The 15,795-nt window shown below is 38.7% G+C and overlaps 1 protein-coding gene across 2 annotated transcripts in view; it reads left to right on the top strand.

Moving 5' to 3' along the window:
- RAC1 (Rac family small GTPase 1) overlaps window positions 1-12,838 on the top strand; it is a 31,476-nt gene extending 18,638 nt beyond the window's left edge. For both annotated transcript variants that reach the window (XM_039490662.1, XM_039490663.1), the window contains exons 2-6: window positions 4,236-4,307; window positions 4,772-4,889; window positions 9,087-9,149; window positions 10,862-11,021; window positions 11,201-12,838. In XM_039490662.1, the coding sequence (XP_039346596.1) occupies window positions 4,236-4,307; window positions 4,772-4,889; window positions 9,087-9,149; window positions 10,862-11,021; window positions 11,201-11,331 (544 nt within the window). In that variant the 3' untranslated portion in view covers window positions 11,332-12,838. The remainder of the gene's footprint in view (window positions 1-4,235; window positions 4,308-4,771; window positions 4,890-9,086; window positions 9,150-10,861; window positions 11,022-11,200) is intronic.
- The last annotated feature ends 2,957 nt before the right edge of the window (window positions 12,839-15,795 follow it).

Here is a 15,795-nt window from a genome sequence, read left to right as displayed (position 1 = left end):
CAGAATTATGCAGTCTCCTGTCTGCCTGTATTCTCTCAAATTAATTTAAAAACTTTCCATGATTTACAGACTATATTTTTTTGTTACAGCCTAATGTTACTAACTTCTGTTGATAGGATTGGAAGGCCATGGTTAAACAGTTGCTAGAAATTTTGTTGACCATTTTCAGATTAGTCATTTTCCCCCAATTAGTCATTCTATTAATACATCTCAATCTAAAGTTTCTGTGTATAAGGAATTGCCACTCACTATATGATTACAACTCTTTCCTAGAAGAGCTGCCTTCATTCAGACTCTAAGCACTTTTCAAATGAAGTGTGTTAACATAATACTGAAACAGGAGATGAGGAATAAATGTAATGTAGGTTACCATAGCAAAGGTAGGCATTAAAGATTTATTTCTGACTTGGTAACCATACACATCTGATTCATAGGGCAGAGAGCCAAGAGGCTAGAGAGGCAGGAAACATAAAATGGAACCAAGTCTGAAACACAGGGCTGTAGAACTTGTTTTTTCTTGTTGATTTAATGACTTTTAGCCTGATTGTTGTACGGCTTTGTAGCACCAGGTAGTTCTTTTAAGCTTGGAATGAAATCTTTCACCACCACCTTCCTGGGATGCTCTGAATAACCCACAGCAGACTCACCATTCCCACTGCACAGTGAGGTGGAAAGGAAGACCTGAGTGCGGAAAATTGCCCTTCATTCATTGTTGCAAATAATGAATGGAATAGTCTTAGTTTTCAATACCTATCAAACCAATTGTCTTACATTTTATATTCAAATTGTTTATACTTACTGATGTTTTATGGGACCTATTGAGAATGGGGCATCAGGTGAAACATGCTCTGGAATCTTAAGACAGTATTGCCTCCGAATCCTAAGGAAGCCTCTCATAGAATGTGGAACGTTGGTGCTCCAGAACTTCTAGGGTTTAAAGCTTTGACTTATTTATAATCTGGACCTATTCTATTCCTATTCTGTGGCACTCTGAAAGGCCTGGATCCATACGTACTCTTTACAATTTCCTTCTTGGGAGTGTTAATATACTGGACTCAGACTCTTACAGGTATAGAAGCCTAAGAATACTCAATTGGTTTAATGATATTAAAACAATACAATGGGCTCCTGTTTTCAGAGAATGCTGGTTTACTCCAAAACACTTGGAAACTCCCCATTTGTGTACAAAGGTTTATAATATTTAGAGTGATGTTCCTCTTAAAATCACTTTGCAAACATTATTCCTCACAACCACCCTGTGAGGTAAGTAATTATCCCTACTTCACAGGTTGGGAAAACTGCAACAGGGTCTGTGATTTGCTCAAGGGCGCTGTATTACAACTGGGATTAGAATTTGGGAGTCTCTGGCTCTTAGTCCTGAGCTCGACTGACTAGACTTTACTCCTCTTTCCTTTTATTTACATACACCTCATTGTTTCTCTGTTATATGCTGTGAATGCTAAACTTTTAGGACTGCCATGAAGGATGCAACTTTACTGCCTCTGTTTTCATAATGATAAACTGCAGCTGTTTCTGCTTCATTTCAATATGCCACTGAAGTGGATCCTTGAAGTAAGCATTTACTGGCTGCCCAAGGATAGTCCATTCCTGGTCCACTCTCATTAATTTCCAGATCCTGACGCAAATCCCAGTTTCCCACGTGTTCCTGATTGACTAATTGCTAGGCCACTTTTTTGCATACATCTTAAAGCCACCTGAAAGATGTCTACTACAGTAAAATATGCAAAACTGAAGCTTACCAAGTACAGAATTTAATGCCATAAATTAGAGGTGTATTTGAGCACAAAACACATTGCAAATTTCAAGAGGAAATTGCAGCTAATATAACAGAAGAGCAGTTGAAATTTACTTTCCTTACTGCTTCAAAATTAGTGTGAACAATTTATTTATATCATTGAATTATAAGAGTTTATATCAGAGTAATGAGAAAAAACTTTATTAGGTGAGACAAAAAGCTACAGCAGATTGAGCAATATGCTATGCGTCAATCTGCCACCGAGGGCTAGTCTATACTGGCAACGCTAAAGTGCTGCTGCGGCAGCGCTTTAACATGGCTTGTATGGTCACGGCAGAGTGCTGGGAGAGCGTTTCCCAGCGCTCTAAAATCCCACATCCACGAGGGGCACAGCTACCAGCGCTGGGGGCACTGTCTACACTGGCGCTTTACAGTGCTGAAACTTGCTGGCCTCACCAAGGTGTGTTTTCACACCCCTGAGAAAGAAAGTTGCAGTACTGTAAATTGCCAGTGTAGACACGCCCTGAGTCAGAAACAGTTAAAAATTACATATGGACCTGTGGGATAAATTCCCAGACAGGCACTAGTATGGGCAGATCACAACGGCCTCGTTGAATATGCTAGTTTTCAGTCATTAAGAACAATTGCATGGCTTGTCAAGCAAACAAAGTATTGTTGAATTGATTAAGAAAGTGTTTTGGAGGAACCTGTTGCAGGCAGAGTTGTGATGTACACAGTAACTTCTAGCTCTAACAGAGCACAGGGTCCACCTAACCTGCTTTCATTGTTGAACCACTAGAGATGATTAGTAGCAATAGTAGGGGTTGACTGTTGCAAAGATTATCAAAATATTCAAACAAGGTCTTTTTACCCTTGGAAGGGAAAGAGGAAATCCACATTAAAGTAACTAGATGCTTTCACAAACCAGACAAAATATGTAGTCGTCATGGTGATAGTAAATATGATAAAACTGCCATAGGTGTTAACTCATAATGTTTTAGAGACAGAAAGCCTATGTATATTAAGGCCCCTGACTAAAATCCTTTTGTAATCCTTGCAGTAATATCTTTCCTCATGCAAAAGCTAAGGACATTTTTAGCAGTAGTATTGATTAGTTGCTAGCATTTCTTTGTGTAACAACTAAGTACTTAGGTAAGACTTTGCAGCAGATAACCTGCCTTTAATGAGTTTCTTACCCATATGAGATGCACAAAGTATAAGAGTTGCATGAGTCATAGTGTAATGGAAGTACAGTAAGGATTAAAATGTTGCTGATGCATACATTTTGGACAATCAGTATTTGGTGATAAAACATCTGCCTGAAAATACTTTGCCTTTTGAATAGAAGTTCATCTGTTCAAGTAAGAGTAAGCATCAGAAAGAACATAATCCCCTGGTGATATTATCCTTTCTGCAGTAACTAATTGTGAAGTGATCCTCTGGAAAATGTTATAATATCAAAGGATCATACTCTTCAAATGAAGAACAAGTATCAGGACCAGATGAACTCTTAAGCATTAGAAACCTATTTTTAATGAAATTTGTCTCTCTCTCTCTCTCGCTCTTAAAAAAAAAAAAAAAAAAAGTTATATAGTCAAACCTTAATTATCCCAACCCTTGTTAATTGAACCTGTTACCAAAGATCAGCTACCTGCCTTAATATTTGAGTTTAGTTAATGCTGGGGAGAAGGGAGCTGGCTATCAGGCTTTCAAAGAAACCCAGAGCATAGGCTTTCTCCTCAATTATCTGGAGGTGTTTGGGTTTTTTTGTGGGAGAATCTTTGCGTAACCTGGATTCAATGTTAGGATAGAATTAGCTCTAAATGAGTTTTCCATGATATGTATGCGGGTTTCTAAGGAAGTGATACTGCATCCAGGATCTCATTCTGCCATTTTAGCAAATGTTGGTGAGGACTGCTACTCCTGTTTCCCCAACCCCTATAATGTGGCATTTTGATAAGAAATTGGCAATCGTTTCTTAAAAGTTGACTGGTGTAAGGAAAATAAAGTTGAGTCTTATAAAAGGAATAACAAGTCAACTTTGAATTGTATGAAGGTTGAGGGGAGATATTCCTTTCAGTTTTATGAATGTCAAGAACTTTGTGCTAATTATGGCTATCACAGTACTGTTCAGGGAGTGAAATTGGTCAAATGATAGCAGAAATTGGTTTTCTGGCTAGGACATCTGACTTTTTAGTAGCTAAAATCCAAACAAAGTCTGGTAACTTTTTATTGCCCCTTCATATTTTAGGAGAATCTTACATTATTTGGTTTTGTCTGCTACTGAGAAGCTTAAGTTTTTCTTCTGACTGATGTTTTTACTATTGGAAAGTCACAGAACATTGAGCATTGACAATTCAAGTTTCAGCTTAATCTCACTTCAAATGGCAAAATGAAATGGTTTCTGCTGAAGGGCTGTTTATTCTCCCTCGCATGCAAGAGAGAGCACTTAACAATTAATACACTTTCTCTTTTACAGTGCTGTAGGTAAAACATGCCTACTCATCAGTTACACAACCAATGCATTTCCTGGAGAATACATACCCACTGTGTAAGTATATCAATAAAACCCTATGAATTAATTTATGTCAAAGTCTGTATACTAGCCACCGTTAGTGGTGGTAGTTTTTAATTGTGTAAATCAGTTGAAAACATCACCTTTTAGTTTTCTCTTAATAAAAGCTTAACTCAGCATCTAGATTTATTTAAAAGTACTTTTGGCTTCTTGGGCTAACTTTTATATTTGGTGTCCGTCATAGGTAGTGGTATCCATGTAGTATTTATTGTACATTTTTGATCAGCTCACTTCCACTCTGCTTACTAATTAGTTTATACTGGGATGACATTTGATGGCGGAGATAGGTGGACTAGAGTTTGATTTTTTTCCAGCTGTAATCTTTGTGACGAGGACTCTACAGAAGATCTCAGTCTTTGTAGTTGACTGTAAAAGATAAATTTATTGTCTTGCTATTATTCACAAGAAACACTTCAACTAATCTTTTTTTAATTCTGTAGCTTTGACAACTACTCTGCTAATGTAATGGTTGATGGAAAACCAGTCAACCTGGGTTTGTGGGATACAGCTGGACAAGAGGACTATGACAGATTACGTCCGTTATCCTATCCACAAACAGTAAGACTTATAGATACTATGAGATATTTGAAAGCATGCATATAGCCTAAATAGCCCTATAAATGTCTGATTGCTTCTTTCTTGAATCATGCTAAGATTTTTAACACTTCTTCATATTAAGATATCAAATTTAATGGTAAAATTGAACTCTGGCAAGTTTACTCTGAATGCTACAGCTGTAATACTTGGGTCTTCTATCTGTCTGCAGTTGAAGAGATGTCGAAACCTTCACACATTTATTGTTCATACACTGAGGCATGCTGGCTTTATGTGCATTTGGAGACCCACAACTGACTGGAATATTTAATTGAAAAATAAATTTTGATGAACTGAGTAATTTCAATAGCAAGTCTGGTGACTAAGGTTCGCATCCCGCCAAAAGCAAGATCTGGTTTTCGGGCATGCTGTTTGGCTCCAGTCTGACACTCATTGCTAAGCACTTGACGTCATTCAGCTTCTCATTTGATTTGGAAGATGGTATTAAATGTGAAAGAGCCACACTCTCTTTTCTTGGGGTTGACATGGGGTATGTTAGAGCTCTTAAGTTATTTCAGGCCAAGAGTATTTATGATACACTTATAATTTTTATTATAACTTCAGGAGAAACGTATTTGTGGTTTCATTGCTTGCAACTAGTTAAATCCTGAATCTGCATAGACTGTGCCTTGCTCTTCCATATACAAGAGGATGAAGTAGTCTGCTCCGTTCTCTCAAGTGCAGCTGCCACCACAGCTCAGCTAATCTGTTTAGATACTAGTTTCCTGAAGCTATTTTCTGCCAAACTCAATGGTCTTGTTTTGAGCTAGACTTTATCTTATAGAACTGTCCGTCCACTAGAAGAAAGTGGTAAACTTGCAGCTTTCTCATAGTAATTACTAGCCATTATAAATTGTCTGAAACTCTATTTCATGCTCTCTAATATTAAAATGCAAAACTACTTCATTTCTTATATAATTTCATTTCTCTGCTGAATAAGATGGATTTCACTCGGTGAAAGCAAACTTAGTTTTGTAGTTTATTCGTCTTCATTCACAGTTTTCATTCATATGCTATGGTCACCAATCCTCACAATAAGGTTTTCTTCTCAACCATGAGATCAGAGACTGACACTAACCTGTCAACTATAGATGGTCCCTACAAAACTTGCAGTTATCTATGCACTCTCTCGTATGCAGGAGCAGTAGTGGGTTATTTAAAACAAATGAAACTTCCAGGCATGTTTAGGAGACTCTCAGCACCTTAACAACATCTTTTTTTCTTCTAACACAGTGGTTCTCAACCAGGGATACGTGTACCCCTCCAGGGTGTACATCAACTCATCTAGATATTTGCCTAGTTTTACAACAGGCTTCATAAAAAGCACTAGCGAAGTCAGTACAAACTAAAATTTCATACAGATAATGACTAATTTATACTGCTCACTGAAATGTAAATACAATATTTATATTCCACTTGATTTATTTTATAACTGGTAAAAATGAGAAAGTAATCCATTTTTCATTCATTTGTATTTTTGTCTGATTTTTGTAAACAAGTAGCTTTTAAGGGAGGTGAAACTTGGGGTACACAAGACCAATTGGACTCCTGAAAGGGGTACTGTAGTCTGGAAAGGTTGAGAACCCCTGCTCTAAAAAACATCACAACATGGGGAATGGCTCATTGGGAACCCACCAAATGGTGAGAAAAGGTAGAACTTTAAAGTGCATTGAACGGTCGTGTTTCAAACCTATGTAGGGGGGACAAAATGGTTGTTTGTTCAACCTGCTGGGCACTCAGACTATTTAAACTTCTAGGGCTTGTACTCAATCAACAGATCAGTTACAGTAAATAAAAGAAATGTGAGTTGATAGAGACTTGGTGTTAGAGGTTGATATTTGTTCTGCACCCAGGTTGATGTAGTAGTAACTTCCTTCTCATGTGGCGTTGCAATGTTCTGATTTAAACTTTTAAACTTCACTGCTTTAATGTATTCTGTTCTCACAGTATGGAAAATCTTTGAGGATTGGTAAACGTGACACATGAATAAGAGGAGAAATTCTTACCTAATTTTTTTTTTTTTTTACTGTGTGACTCTTACCCACTCCAGTGTGGCTTAACTTTTATTTGTTTTAAAGAGATGAGCGTGCTTAGCAGTGTTTGCTGTTCCTAGTCATCTTTATCAATATAGGTAGCTAAATCTACAGCTTTGGAAGAAGTAGTTCTAGTGGGTTTTTCTAGATGTCTGGTGACTTCCAAGGGAGATCCCCTTTTGAGAAGGAAAGCTGTGTTGTGAGGATTGGTGAGAATAGTAATGCTGCGAAGAAATGGTAGGTAATAGCAAACTTTACATTAAAGTTACTCCTAAACTTCATTTGTCTCATACTGTTATTAGGTTGGAGGAACCAATGATAACAATTTAACTTCCAGTCTGAAAGATCAACCTATTGCCGTATGTAAAACTTTCAATAAGCTTAAGTTCCAAGTTCTGTTGCCTTGTTTTTCCTCACAATAATAGTGATAAATTGGCCCCTATTTTACTAAACAATAGCTGTTCCCTTGTACTTAAAGTTTAACTCTTGGGACACTATTACTGCATTATAGGTCTGAGCACCCACTACTATCATACCTCTTTAAATCAATGCTTTTCTTAAGACTAAAGTGTTTCTTGCATAACAAGCAGATAAAATGTGTTTTCCTCCTGTGTTTTGGATTAGATTTTTAATACAGAAGGGTAACCTGAAAGTTGCAAATAACCTATAGAACTTTCTGTACACTCAAACATTTGATTACCTGGAATTGTAAAGGGGAGAAGTGAACCTGCACGACATGCAGAACTAGAGATTTGCCATAAACTTGCAGAATTGGAAAACTGAAGTAGTGGCCATAGTATCATCTTTCTTCTTTTGGTGTCATGGTTGGGGAAACTTGCTGGGGTGATGCATGAAGGACTGGGTTGCAAGTGCTTAGCAGTGCAGATGTCAGAAGCAAACCTAACAGAGAGCCTTGAAATGCAGTACAATCAACTAACATTCTGAAATGCCTCTGATTCCTTAATAAACTTGTGTTTTTATTTGTATTTACTCCAATGTGAAAAGTGGGTCAAGAGAAGCTGGAGCTTTGTGTAATACTTTGTTCAGGTGTAAGATTTATGTAGGAAGATTGCAGTGATCTTCAGATGACCAGATTTAGAAATTAATCTTCTAGTTAACCAAATTTAAACACTTTCCCAAAATAATTTAGAAGCAATCAGGATATGAACCTTATCAGCCTTTGACATTTATATTTTGGTGCATTTGCACATTAACCTTATTTCCCATCTCTTCTATCTTTCCCTGAATGATTTTGTTTTTTCACCCAATCTCTTCCTTGCAATAAAATTCACCCCTCCGCCCCCCTCAACTGAAAGGCAAGGGGATGACTTTTTAAAAAGGCCTTTCTTCTCTGGTCCAATCATCAAGGAATGGAGTGGGCTAGTAAGATCGATTTGCATGCCAAATTTTTTTACATGCCTGATCCTAGCTGGGAGGGAGGAGGGAAATGCTAGTGTTTCACATTAACATTCTGTATAATAGATTCAGAACTCTCACAGGATTCATTTAATCTGTGCACAACAGTAATGATCTGGAAATTGTTTACTGGATGCAAGAAAATGTCTGCTTAGATGGTTTAAGGATATTTTACATAGAAGTAGTCATTTAATGCTGGCCAGCTGACGTGATTTCTCAGAGCCATACTCCATGTTGCACCCATTCCCTCAGACCAGAAAATCTCCCCTGAACTGGTGTGATTTGCTTTCAGGAGTAATGGAGCAGTAACACTTTCTACTTAAGCACACAACTAGCACATTAGTGCAGGATGTTGTTTAAATCTTGCATCACTTGGCCTTTCATCGTGTCCACGCTGAAAAAGAGACAGGAGACTGCAATTCTAGTGACTCTTCTCTTACAGTTACCCACAGAATTCTACTTCTCCTTCCATCAACATGTCATGGGCTCCTCCAAGGTTCTACTATTTTTTTTCAGTGTCTGAATAGCTTAGCAAGAGTAGATGTGCTGGGAGTAAGATTCTGAAATGCTAACATGCTGCTAGCACAACTATTCTAGCAGTTACTGACTAGATGCCTCGAGTAGCTGAATAGAAACCTATCTTATATTAAAGAAGATACTGTTTGTTCTCCAGTGGTTACTGTATCGGCCTAACTCAACATTTGTTTTATAGGATGTCTTCTTAATTTGCTTTTCCCTTGTGAGTCCTGCATCTTTTGAAAATGTCCGTGCTAAGGTAAGTGTAGGCTAGTGTCCCCTTCTTTCCTTGGAGAGACTAATCCCTGTACTGTTCCTTTGCTTTACAGTAGGAATTAAAGGAAAAACTAGGTCACATGTTCTATGAAATTCTTGTGTGAAGACATTAGTAATGTTGGAGTTTAGCAGGTGTCATTTAAATTACATGATTGAATAATGTTTGCAGTGTTGTAGCCGTGTTGGTCCCAGGATATTAGACAGACAAGGTGGGTGAGGTAATATCTTGTATTGGACCAACTTCTGAGAGTGAAGGAGACAAGCTTTTGAACTGCACAGAGCTCTTCTTCAGGTCTCTGCAAGTTTATGACCTGAAGAAGAGCTCTATGCAGCTCAAAGCTTGTCTCCTTTACCCACAGAAGTTGGTCCAATAAAAGATATTACCTCACCCACCTTCTCTTTCTGTGATTAAACAATGCTACTTTGCCTGTAAAGGAGAAATCCAGAATTTTGCTGCTTTCAGCCATGTCAGTTGATTAATCTTAAAAGTTCTTTTTAGCAGTGCAGTGCACCTGCTACATTTCAAACTAGAATCTTTTTCCTTGACGTGGGATGGTAAGGAAAAAAGTAATTGACAAAACTGTTAGGAAAATGATAAAATGTAAGGCAGCGGCTAAATGGAATACACAATCTTATTAACCTATTTTAAGATGTCAGGCGGTATGGGGAGCTCTTAAAGGCACATTTGATAGCAAAGAATTTGAAAAAGTACGTAGGCAAAAGGGGCAAATTTTGGTGATGGTGGAAGACTTGATCTAGGCTCTGGGCTTTGCCTGCTGAGTAACCAGAAAATTAGCTGGCATTCAGAAGCTTATTTTATTCCTATCACATGTTTCCATTGGTAAAGAGAAATGATCCATTCTGCATGATGGAGAGCTGTCACAGATGGTCTGTATTATCGTGAATGTATTCTCTTCTTCTTTTACAAAGCCACATCAGGATTTTTCAGCCTGTAGAAGTCAACTGTCCTAGATAAGAAAGGAGTTAAGTCTGTCTGTGATGTTAAATGCTGGATGCCATGCTTACTGGCCCAGGTTCACAAAGCCAAAATTTAGCTGCTGTGGGGGGATCCCTTTTTGGATCCTATCCTTGTTATGCTTAATAGTCAATGGATCTCGAACAAGGGGGTGTATTTCAATTTGGGCACACATTGATTTTACAATTTACAGTTTATTGAAATACATGGGAGGGTATTTCTTCCATGCACCCACCTACCCCTCCGTCTTGGTAATGTCCAGTATACCTAGTCTGGGGTATCTGTGCCTGTAATTACACTCCTGAGCCCAGATGGACTTTAACTGAAATTTTTCTGCTAACTGTTGAATTGCCCCAAAAGTTTCCATACTCCTGTCAAACCAGTGAACAAAGGGCATTTCCACTGAGTATTTACTACTGTCTGGACCAGCTAGCTGCATGTGACCCAATTAGCCCACAGCTGTGTGCTAAAGGCCACGGGTGTGCCTGGGGTCCCAGGTAATAAGTTAAGACTCACCGGTCTGGACAGAGTGACTGTCACCTGTCTTGTGATTAGAGAAGGAATATTTTGGGGGAACCTGACCTTTAATTTCTTTCTTTGCCCCACACTTCTACCTACCTTACCGGAATTTTGCGAGGCTTTAATGATTTGTGAAGTGCTCTGAGGGTCTTCGATGACAGTTGCTACACAAGTACATATTTGCATCCTTTTTTTTGCAGTGGTATCCAGAGGTGCGACACCATTGCCCTAACACTCCCATCATTTTAGTGGGTACCAAACTTGATCTTAGAGATGATAAAGACACTATTGAAAAGCTGAAGGAGAAGAAATTGACTCCAATCACCTATCCACAGGGCCTTGCCATGGCAAAAGAGATTGGTATGATTTTTACTGAATTACATTGACTCTACCTGAAATTCATTGTTCATAGAACAGGAGACTGTTTAATTTTAAGAGGAGATACTGCTTTTAACTGACTGCCAAAAACAGAAACAAGGGTATCTTTGGCACAATGTAGAGAATTGTTTTGTAACTTCAAACCTTCTGGCTTTCTGCAGGTGCAGTGAAATACCTAGAATGCTCAGCACTTACACAGCGAGGCCTCAAGACAGTGTTCGATGAAGCTATTAGAGCAGTTCTCTGCCCCCCTCCTGTAAAGAAGAGGAAGAGAAAATGTCTGCTTCTGTAAACGTTACCCTGCCCCACTCCCACTCCGAACCTTGTGTGCTTTGCTCAGAACCAGGGAGCATTCACATTCAATACCAAGTTTTCTGTTATAAATTAGTTCTCTTCCATACAATTTTTGAGTCAATCAACAATTTCATGGTTTCATTTGTTTAAAGTATGAAAACTGCTTTTCAAATCCTACTAAAAGTGAAATCCTAAAAAATGACAAACCTATGTAAAGCCTTATTTTTAAAGTCCTATTCTTGCTCAGATTAATCAAGTGTTGCCAAACTATCTGCTGAATTAAGTTGCATTGTTGTGCTATGAACACTAAGCACTAAACTATTTTTAAGACTGTTGTCTTTAAGAAAACTCTAATGTCTGTAGGAAATGCAAAACACTCTAGTTTTTCACAAATATGTAACAGTACGGTATCCTTAGGAAAATGTTGCAGTCTAATGTAAATGTTTTCTCAACCTGTGGTTGTTGCAGAGCATTGTATATCAAACCTAAAGGATTAAGATAATTGACTATATGACTGACCTGAGTCACAGTAAAAAATGCTTTATCACTGGTAAGGGCTTGGTTACAATCTAGTTCTTGCTGCTGTGATTAAAGATAGATATTCTTACTGAAGTATATGTACTCCTCTTGACAGCATTGTATTGTGATGGGTAAGTGAAACACATCTGGTTTGATCAAGTGATATTGCCAGACAGTATTTTGACACTGTACAGACCAATTTACACTACATTGTCAACTGAGTGGTTAAGCTGAATAGATTTTTTTTTGTCACAGATAAAATCAGTAACAGTAAAATTAACTTGTCACAAATATGCAGTAGATGAAAAAGAGGTTGGTGTTTATAGGTAGGTTTTTGAATTTACTTTCAAGTAGGGCATTCATTTAATACAACTTTGAACTGGTCATTCCCACAGATGTTATATTTAGTAAATGCTTTTCTTGTAGAATTTCTTCTTATTGAGCAATATAACTTGTATTTTAAAACCTTTCTGATATTAGCATTTTTGTGTTTTTTGTAGATTAGAAAATTTAAGCATATCCTTATTTTCCTGTTACTTCTGATCCAGTAAGTTACGCGCTTTCTGAGGCGTTTTCTTTAGCCTTCTAGTCATTAGGTGTAAAAATCATGTGAAACAGTTTACAAGTTTTAGTAATTTTTATACTTTAGACCTTTGTAAGCTATGAACCTTCTCAAACATTACTTTGCCAGGTACCCCAACACTAACATGACTAATGCTGACAATTGTTCTTTAGCTCACCTACATGTGCATCTCGTTGATTTATCTGGTAATGGTAACTTGGGTCTGTGAGGTTCTGTAACTTAGTGCTAACAATGTTCTGTACATCCTAAACTGGCAAGAATACAATGTTGAACTACACCCTTCAACCACTAGAACAAAATTTAAAAATCAAGTCGCAAAATTGTGAAGTTTTTACATTGATCTTTTGCTAATGCAGTTAGTATGTTTTGCATGTATGACTTAATAAATTCTTGAATCACATCATTGGTAATGCTTGATTTTTTTGGTCAAAATGGTCTTAAATCTTTATTGCAGAAGTGTGAGTGCTTGCTATTTATAGCAGAATAGAACTGGCTGTCTTTCAGTAATATGTAAGTACATGCTCTTCAAAACAAATGAATTCCAGGTTGCTAGATGTCATGGGGTTAGGGATTAAAAAAACTAGTTCTCGAGTCACTAACCCAAGAACAGTGCTGAGAGAAGTTTGCTGGCCCTGACAGTTTTTCTTCTCTTTGTAGGATGCTGTAATTTGGCCATTCAAATAAAATTGCATTCTTCTTACTACCTTGCCTTGATCCCTGTTTCAGGTGTGATAGAAAGCTAACCAGCTACTACTGTCTCTAGAGCCCAGTGCTGGCAATTTAATGCTTCAATGATTTGAAAACTGGGACTTGTAGTATAGGACAACCATCTTATCCCCTGGGCCATGCTTTCAAACTCCTCTGTGGAGAGGGCTGGAGTATAACTCTATCTCCTCCTTTCCTTAAAATAGTATATCTCACTGCTAATGGGAGGCCTAATCAAGAATGGCCTTTGTCATTGTTGGTTTAGTCACATTCAGCATCACTTACTGGGAGGACATCCTCTCTGTTTGTGCCCACTGCTATTGCCCGTTTCCTTTCTTTTGCTCTTCATTTCCCTTGTTGCAGCAACTTGCAGTTCTCCCTCTATTTCTGTCTGATAAAATTAAGTATATGAAGTAGGAGTGATTAGCAATTGCAATTGATGTCATGAACATTATAGACAAGACACCAGTAAGACTAATGGGGAGGGCTTTTAAGAGTCAGCCAACACTGCATCATGCTTACCTTGCATTTAGAATGTTAATATCCTAGAGGGCTGGAAGCATTTTTAATGAAAAGTTTTTATATTTTGTAGAATCTGATATTTCTGTGGTTCACTTAGAACACTTACTCAGCTGCCCTAGGTGTACTAAAGCAAAGCATGAACCAAGAGTGACTAGGTTGCACCTCAGTCTACCTCTCCCAGTGCACAGGAACATGAATTTAGGTCTCTTGCATCCCAGATGAAGTGGCTAATCTGCAGTGGGTCTTAATCTCGCCTGCTAGAGCTCTTTTACTTAGTGTATACAATGACTATAGCAGTGGTTCTGAAATGTTTTAACAGGTGACCCCTTTCACATAGCAAGCCTCTAAGTACAACCCCCCCCCATATGGTTTAACACTTATAAATGCTGGAAGAAAAGCAGTGTTTGGGGTGACAGCTCATGACTCCCTGAGGTGTTCTGACCCCATGCTTGAGAACCCCTGGAAGATAGTGTGATGACTGTGGAAGACATGAATGCAAGTCCCTGCTTCTCCCACATCTAAAGGGCTGCCCTAAAACATTGGCTAGGGCAGTAGGTGTCATCTCCCTGATCTTTATAAAACCTCAAACAGTTGTGGATTTGTCCCACTGCCCAACAGGGAAAACCTCTAGCCTTGCTGCTCAGAAAGACTGCTACTGGGATGTGCACAGGGACAGTTAATAGGAATTCTTACAAGCAGGGATTAAACTTCACCCTTGAGAGGAAAGATCAAAGGAAGCGTCTTGCCTTTGTTCTACTACTACAGGCATCAAAAATCAGATTAAAACTGATGGTGATACTTAAGACAGGGCTAAAGGACAAGTTAGTATGCCTGCCACCAGAAGTTCCCTAGTGCACTGATACTTCAAACAGCAATAGATCAAAGTGCACTAGACAGGGCATAGCATGAAGTGAGGGGGTTGTCTTGGCAGTGTAAATAATTACACTCTAAGTACATAAAGTGGTGCTGTAGCACTACAGCCATAGACTGCATTGCTTTTTATATACAAATCATAACTTTCTTGTGCTGGGTGTTACACATACACTTGCATGAACACACTCAAAGAGACACATTCTGAGATTTTATTTTGTCCCTGCGGGAAGGGGCACAGCGGGACTATTCAAACAAACTTCCACTACCCCACTACACAAATTGACTTTTTTTTTTTTTAAAAAGGTACAATAAGGGACTCTCTGACAAGCAACATATGCTTTTTACAAAGCATGCTCAGTACAAAGCAACCATGTTTAATCAGATATTCACCATACAATCAATTTAAATGGTGGAGTTGCAAAATTGGTACTTGCAAAGGTTTCTTAAGTAGACTGTCCAACTAAACCAAATGTATGGAAGGTAAGAGTCAAAGTCTCATTAGTCTCAGGCTGGATCTAGTGTAGAAAAGGTACAATGGTTCTTGCCTGTCACTCCCTTAAGAACATATTTTGGGATTCTGACATTTTAAAATGAGTCCCTTAGGTTTGAAAAAGGACAATTACCTGTTCCGTAACTGGTGTTCTTCAACATGTGTTGCGCATGTCTATTCCGCAGTAGGTGTGCATGCTCGGCCTGTGCACTGGTGCCAGAAGTTTTTCCCTTAGCAGTACCTATACTGGGGGAGCACTGCGGCAACCCCTGGAGTGGCACCTGTATATCACGCTATAAGGGGAGCTGTGCACTCTTCCCCTCAGTTCCTTCTTGCTGGACAATTCCAACAGAGGGGAAGGAGGGCGGGGTGTGGAATAGACATGAGCAACACATCTTGAAGAACTCCAGTTACGGAACAGGTAACTGTCCTTTCTTCTTTGCGTGATTGCTCCTGTGTATTCCACATTAGGTGATTCCAAGCAATAGCTGTTGGAGGTGGGTAGGCGTTCATGATAGACCAGGACGGGTACCACCCTGCCGACTCCGGCATCATCACTAGACTGGGTGACAATTGTGTAATGCAAAGTAAATGTATGAACTGAGGCCCAACTGGCCACCCTTCAAGTGTCTTGGATAGGGACATGGGCTACATAGGCAGCTGATGAGGCCTGAGCCCTTGTAGAATGTGCCCTAATGATTGGTGGCAGGGGAACCCCTGCTAGATTGTAATACATGCATATGCATGAGGTGATCCAGCAAGAAAGAGGC

Source organism: Mauremys reevesii, linkage group 10 (assembly GCF_016161935.1).
Source record: "Mauremys reevesii isolate NIE-2019 linkage group 10, ASM1616193v1, whole genome shotgun sequence".
Classification (NCBI taxonomy): domain Eukaryota; kingdom Metazoa; phylum Chordata; order Testudines; family Geoemydidae; genus Mauremys; species Mauremys reevesii.
Note: the sequence above shows the minus strand (reverse complement) of the source record. Positions and strands in the feature narration are given on the sequence as shown.